The sequence below is a fragment of the Ranitomeya variabilis genome, chromosome 2, assembly GCF_051348905.1.
Source record: "Ranitomeya variabilis isolate aRanVar5 chromosome 2, aRanVar5.hap1, whole genome shotgun sequence".
Classification (NCBI taxonomy): Eukaryota; Metazoa; Chordata; class Amphibia; order Anura; family Dendrobatidae; genus Ranitomeya; species Ranitomeya variabilis.
The window spans coordinates 987291668-987306583 of NC_135233.1; the positions used below are offsets into that span (position 1 = coordinate 987291668).

Below are 14916 nucleotides of genomic sequence, written 5' to 3' on the forward strand. Positions count from 1 at the left end.
CTAGCGATCTCGCTATGTGAGACGGGGCCTTTAGTCCTGCAAAAAATAAGCTTTCGTACAGCTGTCAGCAGAGAAATAGAGATATTACAGCTAAAAAAAAATAGTGATTCAAAAAAATAAAAGAAAAAAACAAAACCACTTTTAGAGTGTGGAAAAGTAGCAAGATGTAAAAAAGTGCTCCTTCAAAGCCCTACTATGTTCCCAAACAGAATTGTATGACCCATAAGGCAAATTAGTGTTCCCTAGAATTTGCATAACAAGTCGGTGTCCATTTTAACCTAATACCTTCTGTGAAAGTGAATAATTTGGGCCTAAAACGGCAGTTAAATTGTAAAAATGTTGTGCTGACATGCTCATTATACTTCCAGACAAATACTTTGATGGGTGTAGTTTGTGAAATGTGGTGGTCACTTTTTGGGGAAGAAGGGGGTGTCTGCTGTTTTGGTGCTTCAAGCTCCTTCCCTTCGGGGCTTTGCAGTGTGCTCTAAATGTAGTTTTGTTTTTTGTTTTTTTTACCACATATTGGGCACTCTTTCTGATTACCTCCTGTAAGAAGAAAAACAATTGTTGCTAAAGCAACATTTTAGTGCAAGAAATGCAGTTTTTTCTTATTTTTTTTTTCCTTTTTTTTTGTAAAGCACTGCAGAATATGATAGTGCTATATAAGCAAAACTAATGTTGTATTTTTCTTATGCAGAAATCTAATTGCCGACATTTTTGGAGAGTCTGGTGATGAAGAGGGGGAAGAGTTTACGGTAAGGAAGAATTAATAGCTTTCCCTTATTGTCAGAAAATGACCTAGGTTTTTGTGTATATAATATGTACGTACAGTCAAACTTTATCACTAATGTACAAAGTATGGGATAGGGGTAAGAGATGGTTGGGAATTACCGGCTGTTCCAAATTAACTCCGTTATGGAACAATCATAAATTTGTGGAGTCTGGAAAATTAGAGGGCTTTGTGAGATGGAAGCTGAGGGGAATACAAAAGGTGGAAAATTTATTAGAAAATGGTACACTGAAGAGCTTCAATAAACTTCAAGGGTATGGACTTTCCCCGGCTACCTCTTTCCAATACCTACAATTGAGACTCGTTCCAGATTGTTTTGTGATTCAGCACCTGGAATTCTAAAAAGTTATGCACTTGAGTCATTAGCATCTGCAAAATGTATGACTGGTCTAATTTCTAGAAATTATCAGGAACTACTGCAGTCCCGTTCCAGTACCATAAAACTAAAATGAGGTAAATTACGGAAGAGCAGCAGTGGAAGGAGTTGTCGGAGCATATTCCTAGATTGTCTCCATGTGAATCTGACTTCACAGCTATACCTCATAGTGTGTATACAAGGCCGGCATCAGCACCTGGGCACGTGCCGGAGCACTGCGGCGTCTTTTCACTGTGACGGTACAGGTCAGAGGGCACGATGACATGACTAGTGTGCACCGTTTGCCTGAGCAGTCAGTGCAGAGAGCTGGAAGACGCTGACTCTGAGGTGTCTGGAGCAGAGCGTCATATGGGGCCCATTATATATGGAGCGTCATATGGGGCCCATTATATATGGAGCGTCATATGGGGCCCATTATATATGGAGCGTCGTATGGGGCCTGGTATATATGGAGTGTCATATGGGGCTCATATATGGTGCATCATTTGGGGCCCATTATATATGGAGCGTCATATGAGGCCCATTGTATACTATATGGAGCGTTATATGGGGCTTAACGTATACTGTATGGAGCATTATATGGGGCCCATCGTATACTGTATGGAGCGTTATATGGGGCCCATCGTATACTGTATGGAGCATTATATGGGGCCCATTGTATATTGTATGGAGCGTTATATGGGGCCCATTGTATACTGTATGGAGCGTTATATGGGGCCCATTGTATACTGTATGGAGCCTTATATGGGGCCCTTGTATACTGTATGGAGCGTTATATGGGGCTTAACGTATACTGTATGGAGCATTATATGGGGCCCATTGTATACTGTATGGAGCGTTATATGGGGCCCATTGTATACTGTATGGAGCGTTATATGGGGCCCATTGTATACTGTATGGAGCCTTATATGGGGCCCTTGTATACTGTATGGAGCGTTATATGGGGCTTAACGTATACTGTATGGAGCATTATATGGGGCCCATCGTATACTGTATGGAGCGTTATATGGGGCCCATCGTATACTGTATGGAGCATTATATGGGGCCCATTGTATATTGTATGGAGCGTTATATGGGGCCCATTGTATACTGTATGGAGCGTTATATGGGGCTTAACGTATACTGTATGGAGCATTATATGGGGCCCATTGTATACTGTATGGAGCGTTATATGGGGCTTAACGTATACTGTATGGAGCATTATATGGGGCCCATTGTATACTGTATGGAGCGTTATATGGGGCCCATTGTATACTGTATGGAGCGTTATATGGGGCCCATTGTATACTGTATGGAGCCTTATATGGGGCCCTTGTATACTGTATGGAGCGTTATATGGGGCTTAACGTATACTGTATGGAGCATTATATGGGGCCCATTGTATACTGTATGGAGCGTTATATGGGGCCCATTGTATACTGTATGGAGCGTTATATGGGGCCCATTGTATACTGTTACTGTATGGAGCCTTATATGGGGCCCTTGTATACTGTATGGAGGACTATACTGTCGCATTTCTGAGCTATTGTAGAATTTTACAATAGATATCACTCATGTAATGTAAGAAGTAAGTGAAATCTTTGGCATTGTACTGTACCTATATTTTTCTGCTGTATCTGTGCATCATGAATTGTGGTATGTGTTAAAGGGGCCCACTGAGACTTTCACTTGGGGCCCACAAAACCTTGGAGCCGGCCCTGTGTGTATAGAATGCTGATCTTCCTTTTTAAGATTATGGTTCTCTCAAATGTGGAATGCCCTAATGTGGGGCGGGCGACACATATATTTAATGCACATGTTTTGGGAATGTAGGTGATTGGGCTCATATTGGACAAATACCTTGGCCCTAATACAAAGGCTTTTCGGGGTGCAACTTCAGGCGGACCCCAAGATATGTGTGTTTGGGTATCTGGGAGAGTCGACAGGTTTGGAATCCCTGTTACCTGTTGGATTATCACGAATACTAAACAAAGCTCGCAAAATAATTGCGTTGGTTGGACTCGCAGCCTATGTCAGTCAATGAATTAATAAATAGGATACATTATGGTTGGAAAAGGGGGTATATAGAAAGAGAAAAGCAATAGACATTTAAAAATATATCGGGACTCTGGCTGAATGTTCCAGGCCCACCGCCCGGTGCATTGCGGAGAGGTTATGGCAGTTAATGATTCCAGGTTAGAAGGTTACAGTATTCCTGAGTAACTGTCAAAGGGGTTGCTTAAGGTCATAAAGTTCAGGGTAGACTCTCAAATGTCAGTCAATAGAAGATATATGTGGTATATTGAAATGTCTGCTGAAAAAGATATATTCAGCTCACCCTTTAGATGAATTTTCTTATGAGTCCAGGAATCTTGAGCACGGATTCGCGTGTCTGTCAGACGCCTAGAGATGCACATGTGGGAAAAAGGGAATCCAGCTCCAAGAGAGAACATCACTTAACTTTAACAGCATTCATTTAAAATAGAAGTAAGCTGTGAGACATGCAAAAACCGGGTATAGCGGAAGGAGAGTGCCTGTATAAACTGTTGTTTCGAACACACAAGTGTTCTTAGTCTGTTAGCTCTGACCAGGCATAGCACCAATTTATACAAAGACATACAGTGCCTACAAGTAGTATTCAATCCCCTGCAGATTTAGCAGGTTTACACATTTGGAATTAACTTGGCATTGTGACATTTGGACTGTAGATCAGCCTGGAAGTGTGAAATGCACTGCAGCAAAAAAGAATGTTATTTCTTTGTTTATTTTTTTTTTAAATTGGGAAAAGTTTTTTCAGAGGGTCATTTATTATTCAACCCCTCAACCCACCAGAATTCTGTTTGGTTCCCCTAAAGTATTAAGAAGTAGTTCAGGCACAAAGAACAATGAGCTTCACATGTTTGGATTAATTATCTCTTTTTCCAGCCTTTTCTGACTATTTAAGACCCTCCCCAAACTTGTGAACAGCACTCAAACATGGTCAACATGGGAAAGACAAAGGAGCATTCCAAGGCCATCAGAGACAAGATCGTGGAGGGTCACAAGGCTGGCAAGGGGTACAAAACCCTTTCCAAGGAGTTGGGCCTACCTGTCTCCACTGTTGGGAGCATCATCCGGAAGTGGAAGGCTTATGGAACTACTGTTAGCCTTCCACGGCCTGGACAGCCTTTGAAAGTTTCCTCCCGTGCCGAGGCCAGGCTTGTCCGAAGAGTCAAGGCTAACCCAAGGACAACAAGGAAGGAGCTCCGGGAAGATCTCATGGCAGTGGGGACATTGGTTTCAGTCAATACCATAAGTAACGTACTCCACCGCAATGGTCTCCGTTCCAGACGAGCCCGTAAGGTACCTTTACTTTCAAAGCGTCATGTCAAGGCTCGTCTACAGTTTGCTTATGATCACTTGGAGGACTCTGAGACTGACTGGTTCAAGGTTCTCTGGTCTGATGAGACCAAGATCGAGATCTTTGGTGCCAACCACACACGTGATGTTTGGAGACTGGATGGCACTGCATACAACCCCAAGAATACCATCCCTACAGTCAAGCATGGTGGTGGCAGCATCATGCTGTGGGGCTGTTTCTCAGCCAAGGGGCCTGGCCATCTGGTCCGCATCCATGGGAAGATGGATAGCACGGCCTACCTGGAGATTTTGGCCAAGAACCTCCGCTCCTCCATCAAGGATCTTAAGATGGGTCGTCATTTCATCTTCCAACAAGACAACAACCCAAAGCACACAGCCAAGAAAACCAAGGCCTGGTTCAAGAGGCAAAAAATCAAGGTGTTGCAGTGGCCTAGTCAGTCTCCTGACCTTAACCCAATTGAAAACTTGTGGAAGGAGCTCAAGATTAAAGTCCACATGAGACACCCAAAGAACCTAGATAACTTGGAGAAGATCTGCATGAAGGAGTGGGCCAAGATAACTCCAGAGACCTGTGCCGGCCTGATCAGGTCTTATAAAAGACGATTATTAGCAGTAATTGCAAACAAAGGTTATTCCACAAAATATTAAACCTAGGGGTTGAATAATAATTGACCCACACTTTTATGTTTAAAATTTATAAAAATTTAACTGAGCAACAAAACTTTTTGGTTTGTAAGATTTATGCATCTGTTAATAAATCCTGCTCTTGTTTGAAGTTTGAAGGCTCTAACTTATTTGCATCTTATTAAACCTGCTAAATCTGCAGGGGGATGAATACTACTTGTAGGCACTGTAACAGGTGTGGAAAGAGGGGAAGAAAAAAAAACACACATTCAACAAATGTATAAGACCATGAACTAAATGTTAAAAACTGGACTTGTCAAACTAATATCGATGAAACAAACAGTAATGCAACATAATTTCTTTTTAAAGGTTCGAACCTGATGGAACACTTGTATTTAATAAATATATCCAAAATGCTTCATGTTTTGATAAATTTGAAATATTATGTGTAGTTAATATAATAATAATTATTTATATAGCACCATTAATTCCATGGTGCTGTACATGAGAAAGGGGTTACATACAGGGTTATAGATATCGTTTGCAGTAAACAGGTTTACAGTGACAGACTGGTACAGAGGGGAGAGAGAGTTGGTTGTGAGATGTCATATAAATGTTCTTATTCTATTTTTTAATTAGTGAATAGTGGAACCAACTTATTGGAGTTTACATGCTGAGCACTCAATAATATAGACCACATGGTCAGAATTACAATTAATTTTTTTTTTTTATTTTGTAGATTTTTTTTTTTTTTTTTTTTTAAATCTGAAAAAGTCAAAGGCAGGAGACTGGGTGTCGGGGAATCGCAGACTGGAGGCAGGCGACGGGGTGTCAGGGAATTGCAGACTGGAGGCAGGAGACGTGTCGGGGAATTGCAGACTGGAGGCAGGCGATGGGGTGTCGGGAAATCGCAGACTGGAGGCAGGCGACGTTGTCAGGGAATCGCAGACTGGAGGCAGGCGACGGGGTGTCGGGGAATCACAGACTGGAGGCAGGCGACGGGGTGTCGGGGAATCACAGACTGGAGGCAGGCGACGGGGTGTCGGGGAATCGCAGACTGGAGGCAGGCGACGGGGTGTCGGGGAATCGTAGACTGGAGGCAGGCGACGGGGTGTCGGGGAATCGCAGACTGAAGGCAGGCGACGGGGTGTCGGGGAATCGCAGACTGGAGGCAGGCGACGGGGTGTCGGGGAATCGCAAACTGGAGGCAGGAGACGGGGTGTCGGGGAATCGCAGACTGGAGGCAGGAGACGGGGTGTCGGGGAATCGCAGACTGAAGGCAGGCGACGGGGTGTCGGGGAATCGCAGACTGGAGGCAGGCGACGGGGTGTCGGGGAATCGCAGACTGGAGGCAGGCGACGGGGTGTCGGGGAATCGTAGACTGGAGGCAGGCGACGGGGTGTCGGGGAATCGCAGACTGAAGGCAGGCGACGGGGTGTCGGGGAATCGCAGACTGGAGGCAGGCGACGGGGTGTTGGGGAATCGCAAACTGGAGGCAGGAGACGGGGTGTCGGGGAATCGCAGACTGGAGGCAGGCGACGGGGTGTCGGAGAATCGCAGGCGAACAGCAAAGTGGATTTCTTCACCAAAGATATCAGTTACATTACCGAATCGTGCTGACAGGTTCTCTTTATGTGGCTGTGGGGTATAAGAGCTACAGGTAGTGACCAGTATGTATGCTCTTCTGTACACAGGGTTTTAATCAAGAGGATTTGGAAGGAGCAAAACCGGCAGCGCTCAATCTAAGAGCAGATGAAGATTCAGACTCTGACATAGATCTAAAATCTAGAAAAATGTAAGAACTTTTTAATTTTATTCCATACCACCTTGGGAATGTAAACTTTCATCTTAAAGCACAAACTCTTATTTTTGGTCTACTTTGGAGAATCTATATTTCATTGACCCCCCCATACAGCAAAGAAAAGGTGGCAGCCGTGAAGTCTAAACTAATATCAAAATAACTTAGTTTGTCCTGCAAATGTCCCAGTATAGGTTGTTTTTTTTTTTTTTTTACAGGCACAACTAAGTAAATCCATTTACTAGTGGCTCAGAAGCAGCGGGAAATGTAGTTTTCTATTGACTACATGCTAGAAGGCTCCTATTTCTTTGAGAACAGTTCAGTACTTGAAGTATCTTAGGGAATAGTGGTGTGTAGATATGGCACAATTATAATTAGTCATTGAGTTACCTGTTGCCTGATCTGGGACCATGATGAACACTTTTCTTACATTATTAAAAGTAGTAATAGCAAACAGACTTTATATTGAATGCAATTTGCAGCCCCATATAATATATATACTAATGACCAAAAACCAAAGCTCACAAAGATATCAGATTTATTACATGTTCACACATTAGATTAAATTATGTCAAATCTGAATGTGTGGAGTGTTCTTAAGATGAAAAAAACTACATATTTTTTTCAGCCACTTTTTTTTTTTTTAATCAGATAATGTTTATTGAAACATAGCAAAATCTAACACAAGTATTACATGACAAACACATGACTCCTTTTCCATTATTCATTATAACACCAAACCCTCCCGCCCCTCCCATGGAGATCCCCAACGACAGACGCTACTGCCATGCCTATTGACAGTATTCCACAATGATACAATTCACCATAAATACTACATTACAACAGAATACACAGATGTTACTTTGTCTAATACTATCCAACCATGGCTGCCATAATCGATGGAAATATTCCTGTTTATTCCTTTTAATGTAAATATTTCTTTCCAGTTGAATAATATAATTCGTTTGAGCAATAAATTCCAGTCCTGACGGGGGTCCTCTCTAATCCAAAATTTTGCTATTCATTTTTTTGCCATTACTGTTTTGATGGTGCTGTCTGTTTTTATTTTCTCCACATACCCCAATGTACATGTGAGTGGGTCTCTAGGGACAGTGCACCCATATACCACTCCAATACGGTTCAACACCACAATCCAAGAGGAAGATAATCTGGGACAATGCCAAAGCATATGCAATATACCTGCTCGAGACTGCGAACACCTCGGGCAGCCAGAATTAGGCCGCAACCCTTCAGCCACGGTCTTTTAGTGATGATATTCTAATACTTGGAGTTCCTGATTTAGAAATGAAGGGATGTTTAACAGCTTTCTGATATTTATGTTCATGCTTTACACGCATGTAATTTTCTAGCCTATCTTCACTTGCCACATTCAACATTGCAGCTTTTGAAATAGTAGAAAAGCACTCTCGAAAACTTACACAATACAGTCTTAAATACTGAAATTATTTAATGAAATATGTAGTGCCTGAACACTTACATGTCTTATGTTTTATTCTTTCAGGATGGATTTTAAGTCTGACTTTGAAATTATGTTAGAGAGAAAGAAGAGCATGAGCGGTAAGAGGCGGCGGAATCGGGATGGTGGCACTTTCATAAGTGATGCAGATGATGTAGTGAATGCTATGATAATGAAAATGACTGAAGCCGCAGAGGTACGTTTAACAACTTGAATCTTTTAATTTTAATTGTTGAAACTTTCATTGGTGTTGCTGGCTCTGCGCTATTGCGTGAAAGAAAGTGAATATATATTGCAACCAGTCACATGTTTATATGGGGTCAATATATTTACCAATGCTGTAATTCATTTTTAATTGCAATTTAATTTCCCAGTCGCACTTGCATCAAAAACACTAAAAAAATATAAAAACTTTGTCCAGTTTTTGACGCCCTAGAACTGCAAGACAGTTGTGTTGTCTGTTCAGTGTTCATCTCCCTGTGCAGCAAGGTGTAATTAGATAGATACAATTTATACCGCCATTAGAGTCATGTATCAAAATCTGCCTGCAATGCTTGGATTGGCAGGCGGCTCAACTGAGCGTGACAGCTGCATATATTTCCATGCATCTGTCACACTCGGGTCAGGAGACCGGCAAGCCAGTCAGTGCACCGTGGGCAGATTTTGGTACGATTTATACGGCCTTCTGACCACGCTGTAAAGCTGGTTACAGACTTTGACTTCAGCTATTCATTTTGATACCCCACTCCTGTGTGTACTGAATAGTAAGGCCCCTTGCACACATCAGTTTTTTACCGTCAGTCACAATCCATTGGATCGAAAAACTGATGTGACGGATTCGTTTTCTCCTACGCCTCACTGGGGGACACAGGACCATGGGTGTTATGCTGCTGCCACTAGGAGGACACTCTGTAATACAGAAAGAATAGCTCCTCCCCTGCAGTATACACCCTCCTGCTGGCTCTCAGTGAACCAGTTCTTGCTTAGTGTCTGTAGGAGGCATTGGGTCTGCTTTCAGACCCCACCGTTTTTATTTTAGTTTTTACTTTTTATTGTATTTTTTCCCTTAATGGAGCGAATGGGGGCGACGGATCCTTTCTAGGTTCCGATCTCCCCCGAATCATCAACAGGCAAGTACTTGGAGCGTTCCTCCCGTGTAGGGCAGCATGGTGGCGCAGTGGATAGCACAGCAGCCTTGCAGCGCTGGAGTCCTGGGTTCAAGCCCCACTAAGGACAACATCTGCAAAGAGTTTGTATGTTCTCTCCGTGCTTGCGTGGGTTTCCTCCGGGTACTCCGGTTTCCTCCCACATTCCAAAGACATACTGATGGGGCTCACAATCTAAATTCCCTAACGGGGACAGCGACGATAATGTGTGCAAACTGTAAAGCGCTGCGGAATGTGTTAGCGCTATATAAAAAATAAAGATTATTATAATTAAAAATAAAGATCCTTTCCTGCAACGTTGGATGCCAGCCCTGAGGTCACGGGTGACGGTTCCTTCACGTTCAGATCTTCCCCCTCCATAGCAGGCGACCACATGGAGTAGCCCTCCATCTACCTCTCCTGGAACCAGGTGCATAGCTATACATAAGTATGTATGGCGTCCGTGCAGCCCCCACTGCATCACCACTGATATAGCGGATGACGCAAGGCGGCAGAAGCTCTCCACCTCCTCCCTGACTACAGCGACGGTGGATTAAGCACCGGCCCACCGCATCTACCGTGAGTACACTTCGGGGGCCGAGGCGTGGGGGGGGGGGTCCTGGTCCCCGGGGTATGGGAGGTCTGCACTTTAAAGCCTGGGGTATGGGAGATCTGCAGTGCGGCAATTCAATGATGGAATGTGGCTTAAGAATGGCGCTAATAGCGGTCGCGGTGCTGCAGGCCGCAACCACAGGTTTAAAAATTTAGCCCCCGGCTTTTCCCCTTCATACAGGCTGGAGTTTTGGCCACGCCCACTGTGTTACCTTCCCCCACTCTTTCTGGCACTTCTTGTTCCCCGAGAAGCGCTCTCACTTCCTGATCTCGGCGGCCATCTTGGTACACCCACAGGGCTGATGCTGCAGCTATTTCTGTGCATACACTGCGGACCTCCCCTGGGGACTCAAGACACAGGACCTGGGTAAGCTGCAGAAACATAGCTTAACCCTTCCCCTGTTAGTAAGCGCTCTCCTCAAGGCTATGCTATGCTTCAATCAAAGCCTCACAAAAGTCTGGGAAAACTCACACTATGCTCTTTGCGGCATGTACCGCTTGTGAGGTGTCATTACCCCGGGGTCACAATACTGAATTATGCACAGCTTGTGAACCGGTGACTGCTCAGGAACCACCTGTTACTGATACCGAACCCAGTGAGCCTAGCCCCCCTGAGTGGGCTACCTCCCTTACCCGGTCTATGGCATCCCTGGCAAAAACGTTAGACTAGTTCCGAGACCCTTCCTCTAACCAGGGCACAATTTCGGACGACACTTCCGATGATCAGAACCCCTTGTACTCCAGGGGTCGTACCTTGCCAAGGAGCTCTCGCTCTTCCAGGAACAGGACTCATGCCATATCCTCAGACCATCACCGGGATTCGGGTTCTGAGAGCTCCATTTCTCACTCCCCTTCCATTGGATCTAGTAGAGAACCTGTTTCAGAGGACGATTCTGATACGTCCCTAGATCAGGAATTTCATCACGATCAGGAGACTCTCGACTCTGAGTCAGTGAATTAGGCTTTGAAGCTTGAGGAGGAACCTTTATCTAAAACGGATCATGCTGTGTCCTTTAAGAGGACCAAGCGAGCTCACAGAGTGTTCGCCTCTCATCCCGAATTTAAGGAATTCATTGAATCTCACAAGATCCGTCCAGATAAATGATTAACAGGGCAAAAGCCCATGGAGTCAAAATATCACTTTGCCCAGGATCCAAGAAAAGATTGGTCGCAGTCCCCCTTGATCGCGCCTGGCTACTAAATCTGTTTATCCTCTTCGGAGGGCGCCTCTATTAAAATCTCAACCGATCGTCAGATCGACTATGGCGCGTTCAGCCTTTGAAGCCTCTGCAGCCGCACTCTTCCCATCTTTTGCTGCTACGTGGGTGGCTAAGGCTATGAACCCACTGGGCTGAGGTCTTGTCTTCAGCGGTGATGGATACCAATCTTCCCCCCCGAGATAGCAGACCTCGCTATTCAAATAGCCAGAGCTGGAGATTTTGTAATGACCGTGTCCCTGGATGCTGCTAACTGCGTTTCTCAAGCAGCAGCAAATGCCATCACCATCCGGAGATCCTTATGGCTCAGGGACTGGCGTGCGGATTCTGCTTCCAAAAAAGTAATTGACTTCTCTACCATATCATAGCGGTCGCCTTTTTTGGCGAAAAGCTCAACCAATTAATCTCCGATGTCACTGGAGGGAAGATAAAATTTCTTCCACAACCACAGGCTTGGTCCCAATTTGTTCGTTACAACTCAAACTGGTCCTCTACTTCCACATCTCCCAGTTCTGGCCGGGCACAACATGGAGACAGAGGTTCCCATGCCTCTTGTAAACATTCCCTTTGATGGAGAGGCAGGCCTAGGCAGTCAGGATCCAGAGGCTCCAGACCTGGCAGATCTTCCACAAAATGACTTCCTGTGGTATCCGGGGGACACCCTCAAAGTAGGCGGCCGCCTGCTTTCCTTCAGTGCTGCGTGGCTCTCTGTCATTCACGACGAGTGGGTCCGCGACTTAGTGTTCTCCGGATACAAGATAGACTTCTTATCTCGTCCTCCAAAACGTTTTTTCCTGTCTTCTCCCAGGGCAAAAGCATCAGCGTTCTTCCATGCTATAAGCTCTCTGAGAAAAGACTGAGTTATTATTCCGGTCCCTCAAAGCGAAAGGTTTCAAGGTTTTTATTCAAACCTCTTCATTGTTCCAAAGAAGAACGGTACAGTACGGCCCATACTGGACCTAAAACTGCTGAACAAGTTCATCAGGGTGAGACGGTTCCGGATGGAATTGCTTTGTTCTGTCATCACCTCCATGGGAAAAGGCGAGTTCCTGGCATCTATAGACATCCAGGACGCATACCTCCACATTCCTATTTTACCTTCTCACTAAAGGTTTCTTCGATTTGCAGTTTAGGAACAACACTTCCAATTCGTTGCTCTGCCCTTCGGCCTCGCCATTGCCCCCAGGGTATTCACCAAGGTCATGGCGGCTGCCGTGGCCATACTCCACACCCGACGAGTGGTGCTGCTACCGTATCTAGATGATATCGTCATCAAAGGGCCCTCTTTCTGCGCCTGCAAGGAGGCTGTGAATATCACAATAGATTCTCTTTCTCGCCTGGGTTGGAAGATAAACTTTAAAAAATCTTCCCCATTATCCGCTCAGCAAATTTCCTTTCTAGGAATGATACTGGACTCGTCCCAAGGGTTGGTGCTTCTTCCCCCGGAAAAGATCTCAGCCTTACAGCGGGAAGCTCAGAAGCTCTCTCAACCTCGCACTCACTCTCTGGGCTTCAGTATGAGAGTCCTCGGCAGGATGGTAGCAGCCTTGCAGGTGGTTCCATTTGCTCAAATACACCTCCATCCCTTACAGCATGCCCTCCTGGCTGTTTGGGACAGGAACCCGTTCTCCCTCGACCGTTGGTTCTTCCTTCCCCAGCGAGTCACAGTTTCTCAGGCGGTGGACATTAAAGTCCTCCCTGAATCAAGGGAAGTCTTTTCTTCCAGTACATGGCTAGTTGTGACAACAGATGCCAGTCTTCTAGGCTGGGGAGCGGTGTTCTTACATCACACTGCTCAGGGCCACTGGTCACTTCAGGAATCACGCCTTTCGATCAAGATCTTAGAAATTTGGGCAATCATGTTAGCTCTCCTCCAATTCCATCCCTTCCTGGCGGGTCGTCCCATCATGATTCAGTCCGACAATGCCACTGCAGTGGCATACATCAACCGACAAGGGGGAACCCGCAGCATGAACGAGGTAGGCTACATTCTCCGTTGGGCCGAGGAAAACTGCTCAATGATTTCCGCTTTTCACATCCTGGGAGTGGACAATTTTGAAGGCAGATTTCTTCCTCTGTCGTCAAGGCCTCGACTCTGGGGAGTGGTCTCTCCATCCGGAGATCTTCCACCAGATCTGCTGTCGTTGGGGAATCCCGGACGTGGATCTGATGGCCTCACGGCTAAATTCCAAGGTTCCCGACTTCGTAGCTTGGTCCCACGATCCAGCAGCAATCGGGGCTGGTGCACTCGTACTCCTGTGGAATCATTTTCGGCTTCCGTACATATTTCCCCCGCTCCCCTTACTGCCGAGAGTCATCAAGAAGATCAGAGCGGAGGGAGTACCGGTAATCCTGATTGCGCTAGATTGGCCGCACCAGGCGTGGTATGCGGAACTAGTTCAACTAATCACCGATGTTCCCTGGCGATTATCGAATCGCCCAGACCTCCTATCACAGGGCCCCATTTACCACCAGAACTCCTGGGTTCTAACCCAGGCAGGTTTCTCTCCGGAAGTCATGTCTACCATGATCAGCGCTAGAAAGCCTACGTCTATGCGCATTTATCATTGCACTTGGCAAACCTTCTTTTCCTGGTGCAACGACCGGGGACGTTCTCCTCTTGAATTTTCCATTCCTTCCATCCTCAAATTTTTACAAACGGGTTTGGACTTAGGTCTCGCCTTAGTTCTCTCAAGGGGCAGATTTCAGCCCTGTCCGTTTTGTTCCAACGCAGGATTGCCAACAGATTACAAGGAAGACGTTCATTCAGGGAGTCTCCCATAGGGTGCCGCCCTATAGATGCCGTTGGAACCATGGGACCTTAATCTGGTCCTCGGAGTCTTGCGAGAAGCTCCTTTTGAACCTCTACAGGAGGTTTCCCTGTCTTTTCTTTCATGGAAGGTTGCCTTCCTGGTTGCGGTCACGTCCATTAGACGAGTCTCAGAGCTGGCAGCTCTGTCTTGTTAAGTTCCGTTCCTGAATTTTCATCAGGATAAGGTAGTTTTGAGAACATCCCCGTCCTTTTTGCCAAAAGTTGTCTCATCCTTTCATCTCAATCAGGAGATTGTCTTACTGTCTCTCTGTCCGGCACCAGTACACCGCATCGAGAAGGCCCTCCACACACTGGATTTAGTGAGAGCTCTCGAGAGATACGTCTCGTGGACGGTGTCCTTCTGCAGGCCGGATGCCCTGTTTGTGCTCCCGGAAGGGCCATGGAAGGGGTTTTCCACTTCCAAGGCAACAATAGCCAAATGGATTCGTTCAGCTATTCAGGAGTCCTACCAAGTCAGAGGTCATTCTGTCCCAGCAGGGATTAAGGCTCATTCCACTCGATCAGTGGCGTCTTGGGCCATCCGGCACCAAGCTTCGGCAGCACAAGTTTGCAGAGCTGCAACCTGGTCCAGTCTGCATACGTTTACAAAACATTACCATTTTCATTCTCGGGCCTCAGCAGATGCGACCGTCAGCAGACGAATTTTGCAGGCGGCTGTGCTGTAACCTGTGGGTACAAGAAGCAATTACAGTTGATTGTTCCCCA

General features: G+C 45.7%; 1 protein-coding gene across 1 annotated transcript in view; it reads left to right on the forward strand.

Annotated features, from left to right (window-relative positions):
- IWS1 (interacts with SUPT6H, CTD assembly factor 1) overlaps positions 1 to 14916 on the forward strand; it is a 52878-nt gene that overhangs the window by 19602 nt on the left and 18360 nt on the right. The window contains exons 5-7 of the mRNA XM_077290934.1: positions 698 to 755; positions 6824 to 6924; positions 8450 to 8600. Coding sequence (XP_077147049.1) covers positions 698 to 755; positions 6824 to 6924; positions 8450 to 8600 — 310 coding nt within the window. The remainder of the gene's footprint in view (positions 1 to 697; positions 756 to 6823; positions 6925 to 8449; positions 8601 to 14916) is intronic.